Source organism: Artemia franciscana, chromosome 13 (genome assembly GCF_032884065.1).
Source record: "Artemia franciscana chromosome 13, ASM3288406v1, whole genome shotgun sequence".
NCBI lineage: Eukaryota > Metazoa > Arthropoda > Branchiopoda > Anostraca > Artemiidae > Artemia > Artemia franciscana.
Window position 1 is genome coordinate 21,325,079 of NC_088875.1, and position 26,117 is coordinate 21,351,195.

Consider the following 26,117-nt stretch of genomic DNA (forward strand, 5'->3'; position numbering starts at 1 on the left):
GACCGGGACACAGGGAATATAAATGACGACCGGGACACAGGGACACAACTACAACGGGGACGCCGGGGGGCACAGGGGGATATATAAGTGACAACGGGGACACAGGGAATGTTCGATTAGCAATCACCATCAACAAAGCTCAAGGGCAATAATTAGAATCATGAGGTATAACTAAAAAAACTAAAAAAAAGTAAAAAACTAAAAAAAGACCAATTCAAAAACGAATGTATATACAGACGGGGACACCGGGACACAAATGACGACGGGGACACCGGGACACAAGGAATATAAATGACGCCAGGGACACTCAAAGAGAAATCACAGACTGGGACACCGGGACACAAATGACGACCGGGACACAGGGAATATAAATGACGACCGGGACACAGGGACACAACTACAACGGGGACGCCGGGGGGCACAGGGGGATATATAAATGACGACGGAGACACAGGGAATGGTCGATTAGCAATCACCATCAACAAAGCTCAAGAACAATCATTAGAATCATGAGGTATAGATCTGAATACGGATTGTTTTCCCATGAACCATTATATGTTGCAAGTTCAAGAGTCGGTAAACCTGACAATCTATTTGTATGCACAGACAATGGGACAGCAAAGAATGTTGTAAATTCGCAAGTTTTACGTAGTTAAAAACATATATCTATATATATAAAAATAAGTTGTCTGTGGATCTGTGGATCTGTGGAGTATAAATGACGACACAGGGAGTATAAATGACGACCAGGACATAAGTAAAAAAAAGCTAAAAAAAACTAAAAAAAAGGTAAAAACTACAAAAAAACTAAAAAGAAAAAAAACTAAAAACTAATAAAAAAAATTAAAAAAACTAAAAAAGAAAAAAAATAAAAAAAGGAAAAAAAAAATGAAAAATAAAGGAGAAAAACAAAACTAAAAAAAATAAAAAGAAAAAAAAATAAAAAGAAAAAAAACTAAAAAAACTAAAAAAAAAGTAAAAACCAAAAAAAAATAAAAAGAATAAAAGGGGAAAAATACAAAAATTTAATAAAAAAGCCGAAAAACTAAAAAAACTAAAGAAACTAAAAAAAGGAAAAAAACTTAAAAAACTAAAAACTAAAAAAAAAAGAAAAAAAAGGAAAAAACTGAAAAATAGAAGAGAAAAAGAAAACTAATAAAATTAAGAATAAAAATAAAAAAAAATAAAAAAGATAAAAACTAAAAAAAAAAGTAAAAAGAAAAAACGAAAAAAAACTAAAAAAGCTAAAAAAAAAGGTAAAAACCAATAAAAAACTAAAAAGAAAAAAAGGTAAAAAACTAAAAAAAATTTTCATCTAAAAAACTAAAAAAAACTAAAAAAGGTAAAAACTAAAAGAACTAAAAAAGAAAAAAAAACTAAAAAAAGGAAAAAAACTGAAAAATAAAGGAGAAAAAGAAAACTAAAAAATATAAATAAAAATAAAAAAACTAAAAAGATTAAAACTTCAAAAAAAAACTAAAAAGAAAAAAGAAAAAAACTAAAAAACCTAAAAAAAGGTCAAAACCAATAAAAAAAAACTAAAAGGAAAAAAAGGGAAAAAATTAAAAATTTATTTCATCATATACCAATTCAAAAACGAATGTATACCGGGATGACGACCGGGACACAGGGAATATAAATGACACAACTACAACGGGGACGCCGGGGGCACAGGGGGATATAAATGACGACCGGGACACAAGGAATATAAATGACGCCCGGGACGCTCAAACAGAAATCACAGACTGGGACACCGGGACACAAATGACGACCGGGACACAGGGAATATAAATGACGACCGGGACACAGGGACATAACTACAAAGGGGACGCCGGGGTGCACAGGGGGATATATAAATGACGATGGCGACTCAGGGAATGGTCGATTAGCAATCACCATCAACAAAGCTCAAGGGCAATCATTAGAATCATGAGGTATAGATCTGAATACGGATTGTTTTCCCATGGACCATTATATGTTGCATGTTCAAGAGTCGGTAAACCTGACAATCTATTTATATGCACAGACAATGGGACAGCAAAGAATGTTGTATATTCGCAAGTTTTACGTAGTTAAAAACATATATATATATATATATATATATATATATATATATATATATATATATATATATATATATATATATATATATATATATATATATATATATATTCACAGGTGGGACATAGGGACACAACTACAATGGCGCGTAACTAATATGGCGCGTAACGACTTACGCGTGCGGGGGGGCTTGGGGGGGGGGCGCGAAGCGCCCCCACCAACTAGGTGTTGGGGTGGCGCGAAGCGCCACCCCAATAGCTAGTATATATATATATATATATATATATATATATATATATATATATATATATATATATATATATATATATATAGGCCTCATTCAAGTGCTGGTCTATATTAATCACTAATTTAGGAAAACAGTCTTCCTTTTCTCCTTCTGTCTCCTTTTTTTTTTTTTTTTTTTTTTTTTTTTTTTTTTTTTTTTTTTTTGTGTTTGTGCTGTAGCATTGGTGATTTCTCTTTTCATGATATATATATATATATATATATATATATATATATATATATATATATATATATATATATAAAACGAATGTATATACAGACGGGGACACCGGGACACAAATGACGACCGGGATACCGGGACACAAGGAATATAAATGACGCCAGGGACACTCAAAGAGAAATCACAGACTGGGACACCGGGACACAAATGACGACCGGGACACAGGGAATATAAATGACGACCGGGACACAGGGACACAACTACAACGGGAACGCCGGGGGGCACAGGGGGATATATAAATGACGACGGAGACACAGGGAATGGTCGATTAGCAATCACCATCAACAAAGCTCAAGAACAATCATTAGAATCATGAGGTATAGATCTGAATACGGATTGTTTTCCCATGGACCATTGTATGTTGCATGTTCAAGAGTCGGTAAAGCTGAAAAATCTATTTGTATGCACAGACAATGGGACAGCAAAGAATGTTGTATATTCGCAAGTTTTACGTAGTTAAAAACATATATATATATATATATATATATATATATATATATATATATATATATATATATATATATATATATATATATATATATATATATATATATATATATATATATATATATATCTATATTCACAGGTGGGACATAGGGAAACAACTACAATGGTGCGTAACTAATATGGCGCGTATAGACTTACGCGCGCGGGGGGGCTTGGGGGGCGCGAAGCGCCCCCACCAACTAGGTGTTGGGGTGGCGCAAAGCGCCACCCCAACATCTAGTATATATATATATATATATATATATATATATATATTAAAAAGGCAATAAACTTATCTGATACCAAACAATGATTCTGAGGGAACTGTGTCATGCAAGCGCAGTTTCTTGAATTATCCGAAACGAAATCCTGAAAAGTCAGAACTCTTTTGTTCCATTTTTTGTTGCCAAACATCTTTGGAATGACAAATTAACGAAATGACAAAAAATATCTCCCTGTAGGTAATCTGCTCTGAATAAATTAAAGGCATAAACGACAGGACTATTAAAGCTGCTGAACATAACAGACCTGTCTCTGAAACGTTCTCTTTTTTAGGACATTTACTAACTTATAAATGACTGGATCATGTTACCTTTGACATGTTTTGAACAGAATAATAGCATTAACATATTCTTTTTTTTACTGAAAAAAGGATGTTCGCTCCTTTTGCGCTAAAACATGACATAGCTTGTCGTCGAACCATTCATTATAGTGTTGTTAACTTCTTCTTACAATCATTAATTATCATGATAGTCACTTAGCCAAAGTATGATCCCAGATTAGCATATGTAGGACATGACAATGGAAAATCAAAGCAGACGCATAAAAACGTTTTTCCATAACAAACTTATGGAAATGATTGCAGTTTTTCCCACTTTTGATTCTTCACGATCCAAGGATCTATGATTAATTTTTTTTTGGCTGTTTCGAATAATCTTGGCAGATACCACGCAGAAATGCAGTCACTTTGCTTGCGAAGAGACATGCATATGTTTATGATCCCCTGAAATTATACTTCAATATCAAGAATCTATATTTAGCACGCTAAAATAAGTGACATCTGAAATGAAATCCAGTGATGATTATGGCAGTCACAGAGATATGGCAAACACGAAAATACCAGTTTTTACACCAAGTCCCGAATAAAATGAAGAGCTAGGGAAAACGCATCTACTCCTACTGGTATCTGGTAGGAGATTTCGAGCCCTAGTTCCAAAATCCCTTTATCATTGTCTCTGAACTCAAAATTTCACCTTCTCCAGGGATAATTCATTTCAATTCATCCGTCTGTTGCTAAATGAAAAGCAAGTCTTCCCGAATCGGGAGGTCATAAGAGAGAATCTAATCTAATGATAATTGGAACATTATCAAAGGGGGTAAAAAGCGATCAGTGAATAAAATAGGGCATTCTTAAAGAGTTGGGGAAAAAGTCAAAAGTTAGAGCAAAGAGCGAGGGTTAAGGAAGGTTAGTCCCAATGATATATGCGGAATAACTTCTATTTGTTTTAGGTTTGAATGCTGCTCCTTACTTTCAGTTAAAAAGACATGTTTTTTTTTCATTTAATTTAGTAATACAGATTACCTTACGTCTCTTAAAGAATTTACCGGTCGCCATACTTTACCTACTATACAAGCATTAATAGCAATCTAAATTATTTCTCACATAGAATTGGAAAAAGTGACCCACCACTTTACTCGTACGGTGAGGTTGAAAGTTGCTAGCACCTCTTCTTTGAACGATTTAATTGTATTCTTTTCTTCATTCAATTTTTATAAGACGTTTGAATGAGTTGTGAGTCATGTTTCCCATTTAATTCGTCGTTAGTTATTGTTTAGGTTCGCACAAGGTCCTTACTGCTGCGATTTCTCAATGTTGCTAACCTATTCGGTTTCTGAATTTAGTTGAATTCTAAAGTGATACACTTTCGTAGCATTTATTCCTCTAGTTTTCTTCATCCCCAGTGTTTCTTTTGTGTATTCTGTTATGTTTATTTTCTTTTTTATTGTTGTGTCTGTTTTTATGACCTGTAAATATGAAATACCGGGTGGCCGATTTAGTCAAAGTATCTATATATCTTATCTCCAAATTCTTTCTTCTCAGGTGTCCCTTCTAGGGTCACAAGTTTTTTCCAGAAGGTTTGTCAAAAGAATATACAGTCATCGCCATTTCTGCCATAGCTTTTGCCTCCTTACAACAGTTGTGATCGTTTTTTCTCTCATCGGACTCAATGTCAATATTTTTTTCATCTGTAATTGCAGAAAATACCATCGTAGCTTCCAGTTATCACACAACGTGTCTTTCATCTCATTTTCCATTCAAAAAGTTTTTTTTCTGTGTCATCAAACTACTTGTAATTACTTTATGTGGTTGTTGTAAAAAGTTGTATGCTCGTTATTTTCTCAGTAGAGAAAGCAATTAAATTTCAGCTTTCACTGGAAAGACTGCCATTGTTTTTGCATGTCTTTCTTAAAAGTGTACTTACTATCGTTGCAAAAAAGTGCGATCTTGTCTTATTTGTTTTGTCCGTTTGTAAGTTGATTCGTTCATATTTAATCGTTTGTCCATTTTGTCGAATTTCTTTCTCCCCAGTAGATTTTGTTTCACCATAAATTACTATTAGGAATTTCGATATTTTTCAAATTCTTAGGAATATTGCGTTCAAAAAAGCTAATTCTCAAAAAATTAACCTACAGCCAAAGAAATTCAAATCAATGGAATTTTCACAAAATTGAACCTACGGAATACTGTATCTATGGGAAGCTGCACTAAAGAAGAATTCAAGATTTTATGCATGGAATGTTATACGTGCCGGTGAGAGACGTCTTCTATGAATGCAATCTTTGTGGATACAACTTTTGACGAGTAGAACGTTGTATGGATGCGATGGAACATGGGAAAAAACGTAAAAAAAAATGCATAAACAATATATTTATATTCATTTTCGTTGCGTTTTTACGAGCTGGACAAACATTTCAGTGGGGGAGAGATTAAAACTTCCCTAATCTCCCCTCTGGATACGGGCTTGAGTTCAACCTTCCCTTCTTACAGCATATTATGCGAATAAACACCCATGGCCAGTGTCTTCAAAGGTTATAGTCTTCCGATTAAGGCTTCACTTTTCAGGGGGCATAATATTTTCTAGCTTCAGTGAATGATTGCACCTTTAAAGCGATATATTTTGAAATCACCCAGATATTATAAGGAAGAACAAGGAATCTTACAGTCGAGATATTTTAATGCTAATTTCACATTTTCAACATTTTCTATACTTTGAATCAGCATAAATTAATGTTTTTTCGATGTATGTATTATATAAATAAACTCTGTTCGCTAAGGTTTGAGGCAAAGATGATAAAGGTTCTCCATTGCTTACCATGTATTACAAATAATTTTGTAACAAACTGTATATATGTTAGAAACGTACTTAAAGATGAATTTTGAAGAGGAAAATTTGAATTCCAGCTAAATAGACCTTATATAAAATTCCGTTTTTTAATTTTATTGTTATTTGATAATCCTCCCTTTATCCACTTCTTATCACCTTTTTCGTTTCTTTATAAGAAACACATACTTTAATATACGACTTGCCTCATCTAAATCACTGCAAATGATCCCGTCACCACTGTACCCATTGGGACAGTTACCGCATTGGTAATACGGAGGCTCATCAAAGTTTCTGCAAGAAACACCTAAAAAAATAAGATAAATTAATTTTTTACCGTATTGGTATGTACTTCCGAACATAAAAAAATCGATGACAGCAAAGATAACAGCGATCGTGTGATGCACGATGGTGCCAGACACCCACAAAAAAAAGAACAAAGACATTCATGGTAACGGCAAAGTAACCTCTAAATCGTAGGAGTTTAGAAAAAAAATCGATGACAGCAAAGAACGAGGTATGTTTGCCTTAAATCGGGACAAGAGTTGCTCTTTGCTGAATTTACCAATAAAGTTACCGCATTGGTAATACGGAGGCTCATCAAAGTTTCTGCAAGAAACACCTAAGAAATAAGATAAATTATTTTTTTGCTCATAATCATCAATATCACAAATTTTATACTTTGACAAATTGGCAGAGCCTCGAAAAACTATATAAAAAAAATACAACAAGACATTTATGACATAAAATGACAAAAAAAGACAATGAGAAATCGTGTTCAGTCTTTTCTGCTATGTAAATCGATACAAACACTATACACACTTCAAGTAGCTTTCGTATTTCCTTAAGTTAAAATGTATTCCACCAATAAAAAATATATTTTAAATTTTTTCAATTTATTTTCTATTAGGTAGCCACTAAAGGTAAGGCTTCTCCATGATTGTAGGTGAAGATAGCTCATGTCAGTAAGCAAACGAAATAAGCTGGTTAAGACAGCTTGTCCAAAAATTGCCCTAGTAGTGAGCCACAAACTAATGCAATTGCAGTAATAATAGAAAATGGCTATGTCATTTATAGCCTAGTCCATAAACCTTTTGAAGCTAATAAAATGAGATATACCAAGTTATACAGCTGTTACAAATCAGAAGCTGCATCAAGCAGCTGAAGTCAAGTTACCAGGTGAACTCTCCCAATCATCCCACTTTTTTTAAAGCACCTACCCTGGTCACTGTCGAGTAAATTTCTAATGTTTTTTATACTTCTTTTATATCGCTATCTCAGTCACATCTCGGGTTTCCAGCCTCTAAGTTGCCCTCTTGCGGTGAGGACTAAAAGCCACCCAAAATTGTGATTTGTGTAAAGGAAGTAAACCTACGACACCATGTTGTGGGTTTAAACGTGCTCGTTGGAATATAAGTTCACCTCGACTGGAACGTCTGACAAGTCTATCCTCTAAGTCTGATGGGGAGTGAAGGGAAATAAACATGAAATTTGAGACTTAGTTTGCTAATCTATCAGAAGCACGTTGACTTTACGAAGTCTATATGAATCATTTGAGGTTTTGACCTGTCTTAAAGTAGTTAAACTTCTTTGATTACTTTTAAAAAAGCAATAGTTTAATTAAAAGACAGGCAGGTAAAAACTTCTAATACTTCAAAAAATGACATTCCGCATAATCATCCCCAAACAAGTTCGAGCCTACTAAGAACATATTAAAATGAAATCAGCTTTGGATGGTCAACTTGCTTCTGCAGGATTAGCAAACGAAAAGAAACCGAAATATTCAGATTTTATCATTATTAGTGGAAGGACAATTTATTTTATTTTCTCCTGTCTTATTTGTAATCTTATACCCATTTTTCTATGTTTTCGTTTCGCTTTATTTTTCAATTTTTCTCCAGGTTGATTTTCCCAGTTTTCAAGCTATATTTTATTATCGGACTTCAAGATCCATTGCTCGTCATCAAGGTGTAGAAAATGTGCAAGCAAGAAGAGTCGTCGTTTCTATACAATTTCTGTGACTAGGTATTGTTGTTTGCGGTGGTAACAGATCACACTGCATGATACTCGTTCATGCCGCTTGACACGTAGAACACAACAGAGACATCGTGATCATAGATATCCCACTTTCTGCTATTCTGAGCTATTTTTACCGATGTTTTGCAGCAGTACGGAAATTACTTCTGATGATCACGTCGTAGGTTTTAATTTTCGCATTGACGTTTCCCTAATACCGAGAAATTCGGCTCTCTCTCCCCATGAAAAATTCCAGTACTTGTGTATTATACACCACTTACTCAAGTTTATAATGTGTAAAACTTGAGAACAAACAGGTTTCTTTATTAGTTTCTTCACTACTTTAGAAACAAATTTGGGCTATATGTTTGCACATTAGCGGGGGAGGGGAGGGTTAAATTATAGTGGGTCTGCATACAAAATGTGTTAGGTAAAATTATTCTGATTATTATGAATTAAGAATTTTTTCTGACTTCAAACAGTCCAAATACTTTACCCCCTCCCCTTATGTGCAAATTTGTAGCCCAAATTATATATTTCCCAACAATTCTGTCACATGTCTGTCTTTTCTTACATTAAGCTGAAAGAAAATAACGAAGAAACCGCTTTGTTCTCAAGTTTTACACAGCGTTTTCCGGGGGGAATTTTCTCGGGGGGGGGGGGGGTAAACGCCAGCCACCATATACTTTATTGTATGTTTGGCAGTTGTATAGTTCTGAGGCTATATTCCACTTAGTGGAAAGTAGATCTCTTGCTTTTATTGGCAGAAGTGATCATGGGATTACTCTGATGCTACTAATCAGATTGCTTGGAATAAGTAGCTAGAATAAGTCCTTGTTGATGAAGCTACTGATGTGAAACGAGACAACTTATTTTTTTTTTACTTTAAATCTTAAGACGACAAATACAAGTCATATTAATACCTTAATTCGGTTCAGCTTTTTATTTGGACGGTGATTTAATCTTGTTCGAAGCTTGAAGAAGTTTCTACAGTACGCTGAAAATGAACAAACAATTTTGTTTCAGCTGTTTTCGCTAAGTTTTGAGTGTTCAAGGCTTCATGCGATCCATCAGCATGCCTTTAGGGCTCATAAACCCTCATTTAGCACTAGGTGGCTCTGAAAAGCTAGTTCAGTGGTTAAACAATACTAGTATCAGACCTACACTTATGTAAGTTTTCGTCTGAAATTGCGAATTTTGCTGCATGAAACTAAAAAAATAAATACCTTGAAAACACGGATTGCTCTCGCATGCATTTAATGGTCTGCATCTCTGTCCATCTCCGGTAAATCCGGGCGGGCATGAACCACACTTGGCACCCATTTCGGTGTCGTGGCATCGAACACCTGAAAAGCAATACAGATATATTTCTTGAAAAACACGCCCAAGTTTAAATTGATAGCAATAGAATTAAGAAATTTGAATATCAAAAGACTTATCACTACACATATGTATAATATATTTTATCCTTAAGTTTCCCTGCTCCTAAAAATATTTGAGCGGGTTTTGTAGATACACCTTATATAATCTAAGAAGCAATAATATTTGTTTGCTTAAGTTTCACCTTTTTATAAATTGATAATTGTTTTTTTTTTTTTTAATATATACAAAATTTCTTACAAAAAGATCTTTGCCTAACTTATGAGAAGAAATTAAATAGACAGCAAGAGTTTTTGTTAAAATAGGGCATTATATATGGGTTTTACTTCGCACCTCCCATAAGCTTTCCAACAAGATGTGGGCGACTTTGTCTGAGTCTCAGGGATATATTATTACTAGCATCTTTGAAAAGTAGCAAATAAAATTTCTGTTATATCATCAAAAGAAACACAATAATAAAATTTCATTTGGCAATAATGTGTTTTTGGTAGACCATGAAAATCGATCCTATCTTGTCAATCTTAAAATTCGTATTCCCCTGCATTTTGGGCATATTTGGACCAAAATTAAAGTTTTGTGATACAAAATGACTGAATATTGCCCTTTTCCTGTGACTTGGTCTCATTTGTTCCTTAAAAATGGCGCTAGATATTGTGATTCCCATTCAAATGAGCCCTCGCTCAACATTCTACAATCTTTAGTTCGGTACGACCAACCCGGACGAAAACAAACTCCAAGTCAGGGTTTTAGACAATGAAAGTTTCAATGGTGCACTTTTCATTTCGATTTGTCTTCGTTTATAAATGGTTTTAAGCTCTTTTTCAAAATTCTCAAAACTTGTTTGTACTATTAATTTTTACTACTAAATTGAACCTCTATAACAGTTATCATTTCTCAATCACTCTTAAACACAAAAGATTTCTCGCACAACATATTTTTTTCAAACCGTGTTTTTAAAGTTTTGGTTACCATTGGCTGAGGTTCGGTCATTGGTATGTTGAAGCTTTTCCGGCAACCATAATAATTACAAAACTACAAAACAGTAACAAAATCCCCCACCATCATTGAAGGGGGGGGGGCACAAGTTTAGAAGAAATTATGGATCTCTAGGGCATTATGGGCTGCATGTGATAAGTCCTAATTTTCCTTGCAAGAAAAATCTAAAATCCTTGTAAAATTCTCCCGTATTCAAGCTATGCATACTACTTTAATCAAATCAGAAAATTGAGGTATTTTAGTATTTGTCTCTGTTACTCCTGTATCACAAACAACACTGGCACTAGAATTAGTTTCAACCAGATAAATAATCTGAAAGAATTCAGTCTTGAACATAAATCGGATAAGAAAGAATTTCAAACTTCTTGATTGGTGTTGCTTCATGTACATATTCCTTGCCAATTTGATTGGCAATCAATTTCGCGAGCAAAATCCACAATCTACAACATAAACCTGAAAATAATGCGAAAGTAGGCAAGTTAAAGGTGGCAGGAATTGTCTAAGGTATGAAATCTGTATACATAATTTATTCAAGATAGCAAATGTAACGACTCTATGTCATCGTTAAAGTACTAAGAACCGTGATAATTAAATATTATTATTTGAATTTATTAGGTATAAACTTAAAACAACCATATATCTCGAAAAAATAGGAAAAATTAGGGAATTCAAATTTTAATGAAAAAACTGAGCATGCCGCTATGCAGTTTTTTGGTAGTAGTCTAGCAGAAGTCAAATTTGAAAAAAAGAAATGTGTGTGACCAATCTGCAAAAAAATAAGCTAAAAACATATAAAATCCAACCTCAGAGTCCCTAAGAAGGTATAATATATTTAGAAGGTTGTGTTTGGAATAAAAACCTTGTTAATGTTTGAATTCTTACAAACAAAAAGCGTTGCAAAACTTACTAATCAATTTTTATTAGTTTTATCACAATTCAAAAATGTGGCACTATTCTAAAACTACAGAATCTTCATTCAACCGAAAGAGAAATTTTAGACAATTGTAGCTTTCTTGTATAAATAGACATGAGAGGGAAAATGAGGGTAAAGGCAATTTTTATTTTGATATCATTCATGTTTACTATTGAGGGCGAAATCTCATTAAATACATACCTGTGGATAAGGAGGAGGTGTTGGGGTTTCTTCCCTACAATAGGTCTAGAGGACTCTACCCGGAAATATACAAATTTACAATATGAAAATGAACTTTTTGTTTTTTGGACGACCCTCCCTTTTTTAAATTTTTTCTAAGGTCTGGAAGTGTTTATACGGAGAGAGAGGAGTTGGGCTTCCCCTTCTGTAAACCTCATAAATTTATGAGTTTTCCCATGATCAATCTTTTTGCTTATTGCAGTTTTGTTTCAACAATTAATAAATATTATTTGCATATTTTTGCGTTGTTTCAACATCTGTTTCCCCTCCAATGTAAATGCCTGGTTTTGTCACCTGATAGTTTCAAGGATGCCACCAATTAATCTGGCAGATAACTATGCGGCGCATGTCACTCAGAACAATGCAAAAGTAAATAATGTGTTTGGTTGAAAATGATTAATATTAACCAAACGAATTTGTATATATCTTAATCTTCAGTCATTTGGTTAGTTATTCACAACATTTTCAAACGTTTCTAAATTTAACTCTCATTAAGTTATGAAAGGATTAAACTGTCCCAATAATTCGACCTTTTTTTTTTAACTCGACAGCCCTGAATATCTTAACCTTATATTTGAATCAGCTTTCGTTCTTTCTCTGGATTTATATTCTTGTTTTTTTTTGTGCAACTAAAACCCCTCTCCACCCTCCCTGATGTCTGGGTAGGGAATCTAAGAAGATAGTATTGGTCCGCGGGGTCACAAGTTGAGAAGAGTGACTGGGACAAAAATGTGTTCTGTCAGCCGGTAAGAACATATTTTTTCCAGCTTATTTACCAACGTACGCGAAGAACCCACGATTGCACCGCAATTAGATCTATTCTATCAAGAAATAGACATTTGTCAGTAAAAATGACATAATGATTGATAAATCGGTAAACTTATAGCAAACCATAAAACTGGCTTTCGTATAAAGTGAATATACCACTCGATGCCTTTTTTATGCACTTTTTTAAGCACTTAGCACTTGCACGATTTAAGCACTTTTTTGCTCTTAAAAATGACGAATATTCAAAAAATTATGACAGTCCATATAACTGACTTACCAATAAAGCGAACATATCATTTGATGCTTTTTTTAATGTTCTTTATGAATATAATAATCGCTTCTACCACAAATTCAAATTTAAGCACTTTTTAAGCTCTTAAAAATGACAAATTTTTACTTAAAGTACGAGTTATCCGTCGTTTCTGACAAAACAATACCGCGTTTTCGCCGCGCTGTTTTCGACCAAATAATACTACATTTTCTCAGTGCAAAATTATTGATAATAAGGTTAGTTTATGTTAGGTTAAAAAGTGCATAAATCTGAATTTGTGGTAGAAGCGATTATTTTATTCGTAAAGAGCATAAAAAAGGCATCGAGTGGTATATTCACTTTATACGAAAGTCAGTTATACGGTTTGCTATAAATTAGCTGGTAAATCCACCACTCCCCCTAAAAAGGTCTAGTTGAGCCTCTGGCTCTAGGGATAACAAAGCGGAATTTCAAAAATGGTTCTTGATTGAAAAGAATGGTAGGTAAGCTTATATTATTATTATCTAAGTGTATATCATTGATACTTGTGAACAGGTAGTACGTTGGTGATTTAAATAACATGGATCTAAATTGGGGGGTTCACAGGAAAGATCATTTGACGCCATACATAAATAATCAGAGAAAAAACGGTCCATTAGTTTCAAATAAATCCATTCAGTCCTTTTTATGCCACGTCATTCCCACTCTGAACAAATTCCAAATATAGTAAAAAAAACAACAAAAAAACAAGTCGGAATTCCTTTACATATACTTTCAATAATTGGCACAGATACTATCAAACGAGTTAAAAATGTAAGATAAAAAGCGGTAGTCCTAAACAAAATCAATTAGTTATAGAGAGGCCGATAGATAAAACTGTCGGGAAAACGAACAAAGTCTACACCAAACACATTTGCATATTGTTGATACCAAATTAGATACACTAACCTAAGTTTTTATTCTGTATGATTAAGTTTAATAGTGGCGTAAATAACTCAAGGAATTATTGCATTCAGTTACAACTAGAAGCAAGGATTCTTTATGTTTTGAAAATAAACAAGTCTAATATGGCAGGTTGCTATTTTACTGTTTACTACCCTACTGTTTACGATGGGGTCGGTCATGATTCAATTTTAATGAATACAAACGGCCTACTAAATTAATTTGTTCAAGAACACTCCAAATCTATGTAAACATTAAATATGTCAAATTCTATTTTTATTCACTAGAATATGTATAGACAACAAGGTTTGGTAACTAATAAACTATTACAGACCATATCATAGGAACTCCCAACTTAAGGGGCTATAGATACACACACACACACGCACACACACACACACACACACACATATATATATATATATATATATATATATATATATATATATATATATGCGAAGAAAATCGCAAATTTTCTTCGGCTTTCCTACTGACATTATATATCTGGTTGCGTGCAAAACAGTAACTTATTGACGTAGCGAGTTGATTTTGTCTATAAAAACTAATTTTAAAATTTTCAGGTATTTCTCTAGTTTGAATTAAAATATTAAAAATATTGCTCAAGCACTGTAAATATTTTTGCATTTAAGCAATAACTTTAGCGATTCTGAACTGAACTTAAACAATTTTTCAACTGTTTTGGTGTCTTAAAACGATGCTGCTTATGCTTATAAGAAAAGAAATTCGATAATGATGTTTTTCTAACAACGATTTCTACAAAGCTTCGAACTTTTGGATTTCTTTTTTAAGATTTTTGAATTATTGTAATTCCTTGTCAAATTAAATAAAAAAAACAAGTTTTTTTTAACTGAAAGTAAGGAGCGACATTAAAACTTAAAACGAACAGAAATTACTCCGTATACGAAAGGGGCTTTTCCTCCTCTACGCCCAGCTCTTTACGCTAAAGTTTGACTCTGTCTCTTAACTCTACTTTTTGAAACAGTAAAAGGGACCTGGGATCTTACTAGGGACCTTGCAAAGAAAGGCTAAGGGACACTCTTCACAATGTGCACACTCCTATAGAAAATTCACAATCCACATTTCTGGTTTCCATGCATAAACGTGTGCAAAAATCAAGGAAATTTCCACAATACCCAGTTTTTTTTATTATTATCCCAGTCTGTCAGATATAATACTCAGTTATGATTCTTTTTTTTTTCTTAGACAGAGATATATTCTTATTTTTCACATTTATGGCTTTAAAAAAAGTCATGGTTCGTGATATCCATATAACAATTACTGTGATTGCATTACATTCATTTGGGAAATTTTTCACTAAACTATTTCTTTGAAAACAAGTTTTTCCAAATTTCAATTAGTATGGGCCGTGGATTGCTCTTTACATTTTTGCAGCTACCGTGGTAACCAAGATGCATTACGTAATCAGGAAACCACCAAAATATTTGCATTAAAAAATACCTCTGAACAAGGGGTATTCCTTGTCAATTCTTTCATATTTAGTTTTTTCGTTCGTAAGCCCAAACTAAAAAAAACACACATAATTTTAGTTCGTGTCAAAAAATAAACTTTTCTACAAGGTAGAAAAACAAGAAAATCAAAATCAGAGAATCTTTCTGCAGAATTTGGAAACTTTCAGCTCCCTGCAGTCAAACATGCCCTTAGACTTAAAGGAATCTCACCTTGCATTGTTCATTTTCAGTAAAATGCACGGAAACTACCGGGGAGTATTACTTAAAAAAGAAGTCTGGACAATGCTTTTACTTCACAAAAGCAGGCAATTTTAACAGCTTCCCCATTAAGTTCTCATATTTTCTTTATAATTCTTCCTTTTACTACTTTGCTATACATGGTAGTACAAAGCCGATTGTTCATTGTTCTTACCTGGAAAGCAGGGAAAGGGATCATCTGAGCATGTTTTACCAGGAAAACACATTTTACCATTACCGACGAATCCTTTAGGGCAGACACCACACTTATAGCCAGCAGAAGTTTCCATGCAGTCCACACCGGGGAAACAAGGGTTGGGGTTGCAACGTTCACGCTTAGCTAAGCAAGGAAAAAAAAACATCATGCAAAGTCAAAGTTGTTCTTTAACCTATATAATGTGTAATATCCATTTGAAAATCTTCAGACACGTTAAAATTCAAGATGCAATGAAAGAAGAAACAGGATATGACGCTGAGCTATTCAAGTTAGAGACTTGAGTCAAAATTGCTCAAAATAATACAGTAGTCTGGTTCTTTCTAAAAGGAAGGGGGGACTACTTCCAAACCTAAGCTATAGAAATAGCTAAGATTTGTGAAATATACTTCATGACATGCTTCTAAGTTTCTAATGTACCGTAAGTGTTTTATTTTTTCGCCTGGGCAAATTTTGACATTATTTCTATACTCGCCGTCTCATTTTCTAACTGAAAGTCAAGTTCTATGTTTTTTTTTTCTTCCGTTACTCCATTTCAGCTATTCTCTAGTCTGCTTAATATAGTAACTCCTAAATCTGTTTTATGGATGAATAGCATAAAAAGGGCCAAATTACTCTCAAGAAGAATTGTGACATTGATGAGTGTGACATTTTTGGACATACGCTAATTTTGAATTAATTCAGCTTGACGTTACAGCTATGGTATAAGGAACAACCAAACCAAGCCTTAATTTCACACCCACTTATCCCTCATCCTCCACGGCGCTTTAACAACATACTTTAGAAATAGCAAAACAAAAATCTAAAGTTTAGTAAACCCTGAAATATTGCAGTGAAAAATAATATACGGAGTCATCGTTGACATGATGTGTTTTTAAGTGTCAGTTTTCAAACAATATCTAACCCCAGATAATGCAAGGAATAAGGAATTAAAAAAACTTTACTGTTTTGTAGATTAAATTATTTGCTAAACTTAAATACTAAGTTAGCTGAGCTACAACTTTCTAGGGCTGAGACGATTTAAGGTCATGATTTCAATAGCAGGAAATGAAAAAAAAAACACAACTAAAACATGTTTTTTTTTTTATCAAATAAGAGCAAGGAGGCACATCAAAACTTTAAGAAAATATAAATTATAGTATATGAGAGGGAAAGTCCTCTTGGACCCCCCCCCTCCCTGTCTCCCCTATATTTACTCTAAAGTTTGACTTTGTGTCCCAATTTCTTAGGAACAACTACCCAAATATAACGGCGGTTGAGACGGAATAAGACGTATTTTTCAAATTCTACAAAAGTTTATTGTAAAGAGTGGGGAATTTAGTAGGTGACCGACGGTCAGCCAGGTACCTAAAACAATCCTTAAAAAGCTCTTCCAAAAAAGTCTATCAAATCCTTCTACGTCTTGCCTCAGAATTATACTTGACCAGTGTCATTATTGTAGCTTTCCATACTCTAATCTTGGTTTGTACACTTATAAAAAATAGGTTTGTATTTGAAGTAAAAGTCGTTAAATGTTAAGCGAATAAATTATGTTAAACAAACAATTAAATAAATGAATATTTAACAAATACAATTAAATCTCGAAAAATATTGGTTTCTCAAAAACATATAAAAGCTTAATTTCAACTCTCGTGAACTTGATTTTTTCATACTACGATAAGTAAAAAAATAAAAAAATAAAAAGTTGTGTGGTTTCATTATTTGGATACAAAATTGATTGTATGCCATGGGTATATGCATTACTAGCAATTCAAGGTTCATAAGTAAAAATCAAATGTGAATTTTTTTTCTTGATATTTTCATATTTCTTAAAACGAACAAAAACCAATATAATCACATCACAAACAATTCCTTTTGAGTAGCATAGATGGATTAACCATAGCAGCAGAAGACTAAAATCTTGAGCTAAAAAAGTTGTATTTGACTTTATAAGGAAGTTCATATAAATTTGGATTTTCAAATTTGGATTGAAAAACAAAAAAGAAAGAAAATGTGAGTGGAATGTCGTGTCTTTGAAACTGGTTGAATACCCCTAATTGAATGAGAAAATTTCACTCGTTCAGGCATTGCAAATAACATTTGAAGTTACAAATATCAATTTGCAGTTCATGTTTTGTACAAAAGAAAAAACTTTAACAAATGACATCCACAAATTTGACAAAGTGAGCAATAAATCGCTGTAACTGCCTATAGGTCTTTAAGCCAATACCGTTCTTTAGACAACTTATTGCTTTATTTATATTGCGGTCGCACCGTGCGCCAGTTTCTAGGCTACATTTCCTTCGCGGAGTTGAAACTTCGACAGATTCTCCCTCGACAACTCCAAATGATCTGAGATAGACGGGCTAAACGACACCTCCTTGCGATGTATACCCTCCTTGAAAATTTGGTTTTTGCCTGGGTGGGTCCCATGCATAAACGTACACAGAAAAATCCGTAATATACTATCAGTTCCCCAAGACGCATGAATCTTGCTATTCAGGTCTATCAGAAATTATTGATCACTTTTGCTTCCTTTTTTCTAACATAGAGAAGACCCGACAAATATATTTTCTGAATCTAGTTTTTTTAAAGGTTATACAGTTTTTTTTTATTTATTTTTTTACAGAATAAGTAGTGGAATTCTAAATGAGCAATATTTCATGACCATTTTTCGGAAGAGTCCAAGAACATTTTTTCCAATTTTAAACAAAAATGTTATTTAATTTTTACAAGACTATATTTTTTTCTAAGTTTTCAGATTATTGAACCATAATTACAGAGGGTCCAAAGCTTTATCAGTTTCCAAAGGATGTCTTAGCTTGAACTTCATAATCGGATTTTTGAGGATTGTCTTTTAAAAAAATTGCAAAACGGAACAAGAAAAAAAACATTGCAGTTAATTATCACACTTTTGACATATAGCCGTAAGTTGATTTTTAAAGGCACGAAGCTAGTTGATTTTTTTACACTAGTTGAACTAGTTACTGACAAAAATACCTCAATCTACGAAAATCAAAAAATATATAGAACCTGCATTTTCTGACGGGTTTTCAGGCTTTCTGTTAGGGCTGCATACAATATAATACTTGAAAATGTTATAACAAATAAAAGTGAGGAAAGCAAGAATGAGCAGTATATTAGCAGGGGATGAAAATGACCCGTGTTTCAAAGTACCCATTAAACTCGATTTCAGCTATTTTTTAACACATAAGACTTACCTTTACACATATCACAGTTTTCAAGAGTTTCCTTAAGACTGCGAATTTCTTGGCGATTTGATTGAACTTCTATTCTAAGCTCTTTTAAAGCTTGAATCAGCTCAGTAATTGTCTTGATTAATAACACCTCTGAAACAAAAAGTTATTTTAAAGCTAAAAGGAAGTGTCAAAAAGAACAAAAATTGCCATAGAAAAAATTAACCTAAGCGAAGTAACTTTTTCCATATAGAATTAATGCTTATAAAAAAAAAAAAAATGAATATTCAACTGACTGAAAAGAAACTTCGATTCGATGACCACTAATGTGCTTTCACATCGTTCGTCGCTGTTTTTTTTTTAAGTTTTCCTTATTCTCAGAATTAGTCCCTTTTGGTATATTAGTCCCTTTTTTAGGAATTAGTCCCTTTGGAAATCTCTATGTACTATGGCATTTCTCCTTGTGTCCAAGATTCTGTCTCCAACGACGAAATAAAAAAAGTAGAACCCGGTTGTGTGAGAGCCTTCTGCATTGGAAGAATCTTTTTTTAAGTTGAAGTTCTCGTGCCGTTATGGCCTGGTTACTGCCATCTTGAACCCTGTTGCTATTGATAAGGAACGGATTAAAATTGGTGAATATGTTGGTTTCCCTTGCCTCCTTCGTGCTTAAACTGTTAGGCTTATGGGCATATGTCTGCTAAGCTACTGTTGCCTGTAGATCTACTATTCTCTGCTCCCACTGTTGGACAGAAGTGTTATTCGAGTAACTGCAACTTCCCTTGCCGGAACAGTGTCAATGTACACACTGTGCTCTGCAACTGCTCATCCATGTTAAAGTTATAAATGGCACAAAGGCTTTGAGTCCCACAATATGAATAGAGGACTCAGAATAACGTCGTGGAATGAAAACGGAGATGTAAATTTGAAGCTCTCGTTGATACAAACACTGTGGGAAGCGAAAGATAAGGTATGTTTGCAAGAGCACCTAATGACTACGGACAGTCTTAACCTCTAAACATGAACCCTTCTACTGTTGCTTACTCTCAAGCTGCCAAACACTGGCGTGGATCCACCTAGCGGTAGCACTGCCATTTTTGTGCGAAACAAACTATTTCCAGAGCCCTTTCGCGACTTTTTTCGGCAGATTTTGTGGAAGTCAAAACACAAAAGTACGTAGTTACCTCAGCTTAACTTCTCACTGATTATCAAAATTCTAGTCAAGATGTACTCTTTGATAAAGTGTGCTGAGCTATTAGCAACCTTGCCACTGATTGTGATCGCCTGAAATATTACCAAGCTCGATAACCTCTGTTATTATACCATTCCAGACTTCAGGTGCCCTACCAATCAGAAACACTTTTCCGGTCATATTAAGTCCAACGTACCTCCTTACATCAAGTGATACCAGAAAGTGGCATGAAATCCGTGATTGGGGTAAAATTGACATGTCTACTTTTCAAAGCGTAAGTGATGCTATCCTTGAAAAAATCAAAGTACAGTTCCAGTTCCTCTTTAAGAAGTATGAAATTAGTATTTCTGAAAGTTAAATTTCATTCAAAACGTATCATGCTGAAACTGCGTACACACCAAGCATTGCTGAAAAGGCAAGTATGCCGATCCACAGAGTGCAGATTGGAGCACAAAATCCTGGCTGGACCAGGAATCCGGAGCTCACCAAGTCGTGTGCCAAGTCAAGATTTTGGTTCCGTAGTTGGAAAGAGTGTAGTATGCAACGTACCGATGCAGTGAACGAAGTATGCCTTTATACAAAGAGGCACAGTTGCAATGTCCTACAAGGCATGCAAAGACCCAAACTTTGAGTGGAAAATGTTAAAATACGCTAAATTAAAACCATGTAGCGATTCTGTTCTTAAAAGTTACCAGTGGTTTTCGGAACCTGATACAGTCTTGGAAAGTGCTTATGAGAAGAGCTTGATAAATGTTAGCTCAAGTCGAGCAATTACCTCAGTTTTATAGTCATTCATTCTTTGGTGACTTACTGTATTTCTAAGGTTCGTCAAAAGAGTTCCCGTGGTATTGATGGCATTTGTGCTACGCATCTTGTAGCTGGCTCCCCTTTTTTAGTTCAGCACTTGACACTACTTTATCAAATGATTTTTTGCTTTTAATTGGTGCTAGATCTACTAAGGACTTATATAGTTAGTCCTTTCTTTAAAATGGGGAAAACCTTTTGACAAGTGCTCCTCGTTCGGATCGATTACTATTTCCCCTGTACTTTGTACACTATTTGAACCGATGATTATTGACGAAATTACGACGAATGTTATATACCAGATAACCAGTTTGGGTTAAGAAAGCAGTTGGCTGTGATCATGAACATCACCTAATCGCTAATTTGTTGGTACGTGCTGCTGAAAACGATGGATTGCTTTACTTTTTCTTTGCTTTACTTTTGATGTTTCAAGATTATTCGACATGAGTATCCATGCCCGTATTCTACCGAGTGCTTATAAAAGTGGTGTAAATTCTTCTCATTTAAAGGCTTTTTGTGATATACATATACAGGAACCTGAAAGCTACAGTTGAGATTATTTCAAGAAAATTTCCGTATACTGTCAGAGCAGCATGACCGTATTGAACTTAGGTTCAACAAGAGTAAAACTGAATTGCTAGTTTTTAATCACTGTATCCAAGAGCCAATCTGTTTATCTCTTATTGCCCATGTCATCCTTGAACAATATCAGCTCACTTACCTTGGAGTGCCGACTGGGAAAAATTTGCGTGCAACAAGAATTCTTTTGAAAGATATTTTTACAAATAAGAGTAAGAAAGCTAATAAGCTTTTAGTTGTTATGAAATTTATTTCTGGTCACCGTATCCTAGAATCCCTTTATAATGCTGTTATAGTCAATAGCGACAAGGGCCACACTGCCGTTCCAGCATGGACAACAAGTGGAACAACAGAGAATTTTTTCTTCGTAAGATCGACTCTCTCTGTGTCTGTGTCTCAGTGGTTGCTTGCTAGTCCTTCTCTCGCTCACTGTACCTATGTTTATGAGTAGGTTTTAGCTTGTCTTCATGTTTATCTTCGTAAACTTGTGTGTCTGAATCTGTGTGTTTTTATGTGTTTTTGTCTCTCTCTTTTTCTCTCTCTCTCTCCCTCTCTCTCTCTCTCTCTCTCTTTCTCTCTCTCTCTCTCTCTCTCCCCCTCTCTCTCTCTCTCTCTCTCTCTCTCTCTCTCTCTCTCTCTCTCTCTCTCTCTGTGCCTGTGTGTGTTTGAGCGGGTGTTTTCTTGTCCCAGTTTCTCTCTTTTGTGCGTCTGACTCTGTGCATTTGTATGTGATTGTCTAGCTCTCTCTCTCTCTCTCTCTGCATGTCCGATCGAATTTTTTTTGTCTCTTTGTGTATTTGTATGTCTGACTTAGTGTGCTTGTATGTCTTTTTATCTCTCTCACTCTCTGTGCCTATGTGTCTGAGTTGGTGTTTGCTTTTTTCTCAGTGTGTCTTTGTGTGTTTTTCTCTCTCTCTCCCTCTCTCTCTCTTTTTTCTCGCCTGTGTGGAGCGGATTTTTGCTTGTCACCGTGTCTGTCTGTGTTTTTGTGTCTGAGCAGGCGTTTGCTTGTTTCTGTGTCTGTTTCTGTATGCTTGTGTGTTTGTCTCTATATTTGGGGGTGTTATTTTTTATCTCTCTCTCTCTTTCTGTACCTGTGAGTCGGAGCGGATGTTTACTTGTCTATGTGAATTTTGGAAAAAAATCTATCTTTTCTCTGTCAGATTTTGGTAAAAGCCCTGTTAACCTAGCTCAGATTCTAATTTGCCTCCTCTGAGCTTCCTAGTAGTATCTATGTCTCTGAAAAATCTTTTCCTTACATTTCCGAATTTTAATACATTATCTAAACATTCCACTTGCTAGCTTACTCTAAAAATAATGGAAACATAACAAAGAAATACATAAAACACTTTTATTGAAATAATGGCATATAGAATGTCATCGTAAAAATAAAAACAAATGTTTTGAATATTATAATAAATCCATAAAAAACTTCATCATGTTCTCTGTTGACATGGCACTTATTCCATTTTGGGGTTATGCCCAAGTTTCAACATGGTTGCCGCTACAATCGCATCACACATCTCATAATTGATATTACTGGATTTGTTGACTGTATCTAATGGTATACGATTGTTCTAATAATATTCGCATGCGCTTTGTTTTTCATCCATTCAACCCTATACACCATTGTTATATTGTCTGCTAATGCCCTTTTTATTCTGCTTCGGATTTCACTGTCTATAACTAAATTATTTTTACATAGTTTGCTGTGTCTTGGCACACAGAAAAGATATTCGTTTTGAAATTAGTGCAGTAGTACACCTTTCCTTTAGATGGCAATAGGATATATCAACAGGTAACAATACCAGAACGATTAGCAAGAAGTCAACCCTAATCGTCAACTATTAATTTCAGGCTTGCATTATCTTCGAGCATTAACTTCTCTGGGAATGCTACACTCGCACATCCACAATCATAAAATTAAAGTTGTTGGGTAGTCTAAAGAAATTTGATCTATCACTGTCAATCCCCATTATTGCTTGTTTCATAGCTCAAATATTTGTTTTTGTCAGCATTCAACGCAATGATAACTTTATCATGTGCACATACTTTCTTGGAATATTCCATCTCAACTTTAAAAATATGATGCAATTGTTCATCCTTCCAATGTGCAAAAACTACTCATTAAAAACATATAGTAAACTAGGTAGTGTCGATGACCAGGAACAGAGGACTTCGCAGGCAGCCACAAAGAAAAAATTCCAAACACCTAGTTCACTATGGAATTATTCTCCATAAACAGAGATACAGGTGAATTTGGATTGAATTCAATTTATGATAATTTACTGAGGTCAAATAAAGTAAATATCACCTCACCTAAGAGCTATGACCTCTCTCCACGTAATATGATAGTTCTAATGAACCGGAACCGAAAAGGTCAAAGAGATTTGCCTCCACTGTTGCATTGAAAAAAATAAGAGCAATAAATTATATGTAATTAGTTTATTAGGTATAAATTTCGTTTATTTTTATTCATGTCTTTTAGTTTTACTGCTGATGATGAACACTGTATATGTGTTCGAAAAATCCAGTTAAATAATTTTATACCTATTCACTGTCAATAAAAAGGTTTCATCCCTATTTAAACTGTTTTACTTTCGTCATGGAAAGGCAGTGTGGTCTTCGAAGTTATACACGATGATACTTATAAAATAATATAAAAATAAGCCTGTTATGAAATCTAAAATTTCCATTAGGTCTAAATCCAGTGAAGCGTATGAACAGGATTCAGTCCAAATTGAAGGAGGAGGATAAAATCTGGGTCAATCGAAAATGTTCAAAGTCCGGTAGCTTCACTTCCAAATTAGCTATTAACACCAAAAATAGATCGATATGCATCGGTGTTAAAAAAAATAAAATATATGTAGCCCCACTTAGACACCCCCATATCCAACAAATAATATTTTCTAGTTCCCCTTTCCCCCTTCCATAACCCTCTGAAAATTTCACCTTGAAAACCCTAGCCATTTTATTTTGTTCTTCGCAATTTAATGTCTTTTCATACTGATGTCTGTTTATCTTATTCCTACGTAAGTAGGCTAATGGAATCGTCTTAAAATTTACTTATCCTGCAGCAGAGCTGAGTTAGACAGATGAAACTTTTCAGGAATGAAACCAGGGCCTAACATATTCACCTGGAATGTATTTTCAAGCCACTATCCCTACCCTGTCCGTATCTACCCTGTCCGTATCTATAGCTCCCCTTTCCCCCTCCACAGCACTCAGGAAATTTCACATTGAAAACCCTAGTCATTTTTTTGCTCTTGACACAATTTAATGTTTTTTCTTACTGCAGTTTGTTCAAAGATGTTTGAAACTAGTCCGATTTCTAACATCAATATGCAGTAAGCATCAATTTTCACTCTCTTTGATTAAAATCAAAATACCCCCGCAAAGGTATGTCAACGCTTACGCCTGTATATCCCATAGAAAACCCGTATTTCAGCAATCAGTCATGGGATCCATGGGAGTAATTAGAGCCTCAAGCGTAGCGTTCGCACCCATCGTGGGACCACTACTCTTGTATCGCTAAGTGGAATTCAATGCGGAATGGAAACAAGTATTGCCCCCCAATAAGGTCCGACAAAAGACCAAAAACTTTTCTTCATCGATGAAAGAGTTTTCCATCAGTCATATAAACTTGGGAAAGGGTTAATTCTGTTGATAATTGGGAGTTCTATGGCCTTCTTAAGAGCCAAAAGGGATTGGAAGGTAATCAACCTCTCCACCCTATCTTTTTCTGTTACTCAGCCCTTGTGTAACTTCATAAAGTCAAATCCACAACACTGAAATAGCTATTTTGTTCCAATACGTCAAAATATCAAGTGTGTATGTCTCCAGTTTCAATGTTGCCCCTACATTCCAGGGGCAACCGCCTTAAATTTATTACCTATTGTTCCTGGAAAGAGTCCAAATGTAGATCAAAAGACGATATTTGCACCCTAGTTTTCTTATTATCTACAATAGCCCAGAGATGTCTTTGATAGGAAACGTTGACAGTTTTAGAGCGCTGGGAGGGTGTCAATTAGACTTCTAATTTTTATTTTTGGAGGGGAACAGAGGTAGATCTTAAGGTTTTGTGCATCTGTAAATAGTGTATATTTAGTGTCTAGGAACAGATTGAAGAATTGAGTTAAAACTGTAACGTACTGTTTGGGACAGAAAGGGAGGATGGTGAGGAACTCTAAAAATAACAAGAGCTAAAAGTTCATATGGCACTTGTGAGGAGGCAAGAAGAGCTAAGAGCCAAGAGCACATATGGTATGAGATCTAACAAAATTTTAAGAACCAATAGATTGATTTAAAAGGAAAATCAGAGGCTTAATGCCGGTCAGGATTTAAAATAAGAGTTCTGAGTCACGATGTCCTTCTAAATATCAAAATTCATTAAAATCCGATCACCCACTCGTAAGTTATAAATACCAAATTTTTTCTAATTTTTCCTCTCCCTTTAGCCCCCCAGAT

The 26,117-nt window shown here is 34.5% G+C and overlaps 1 protein-coding gene across 2 annotated transcripts in view; it reads right to left on the reverse strand.

Annotated features, from left to right (window-relative positions):
* The window catches only part of LOC136034647 (cartilage oligomeric matrix protein-like), a 208,356-nt gene that overhangs the window by 98,616 nt on the left and 83,623 nt on the right, over window positions 1-26,117 (reverse strand). Inside the window, exons 7-10 of one of the 2 annotated variants that reach the window (XM_065715952.1) lie at window positions 19,103-19,231; window positions 15,864-16,028; window positions 9,699-9,818; window positions 6,663-6,763 (exon numbers count right to left, since the gene is read on the reverse strand). In XM_065715952.1, the coding sequence (XP_065572024.1) occupies window positions 6,663-6,763; window positions 9,699-9,818; window positions 15,864-16,028; window positions 19,103-19,231 (515 nt within the window). The remainder of the gene's footprint in view (window positions 1-6,662; window positions 6,764-9,698; window positions 9,819-15,863; window positions 16,029-19,102; window positions 19,232-26,117) is intronic. The other variant, XM_065715953.1, reaches the window with a different exon arrangement.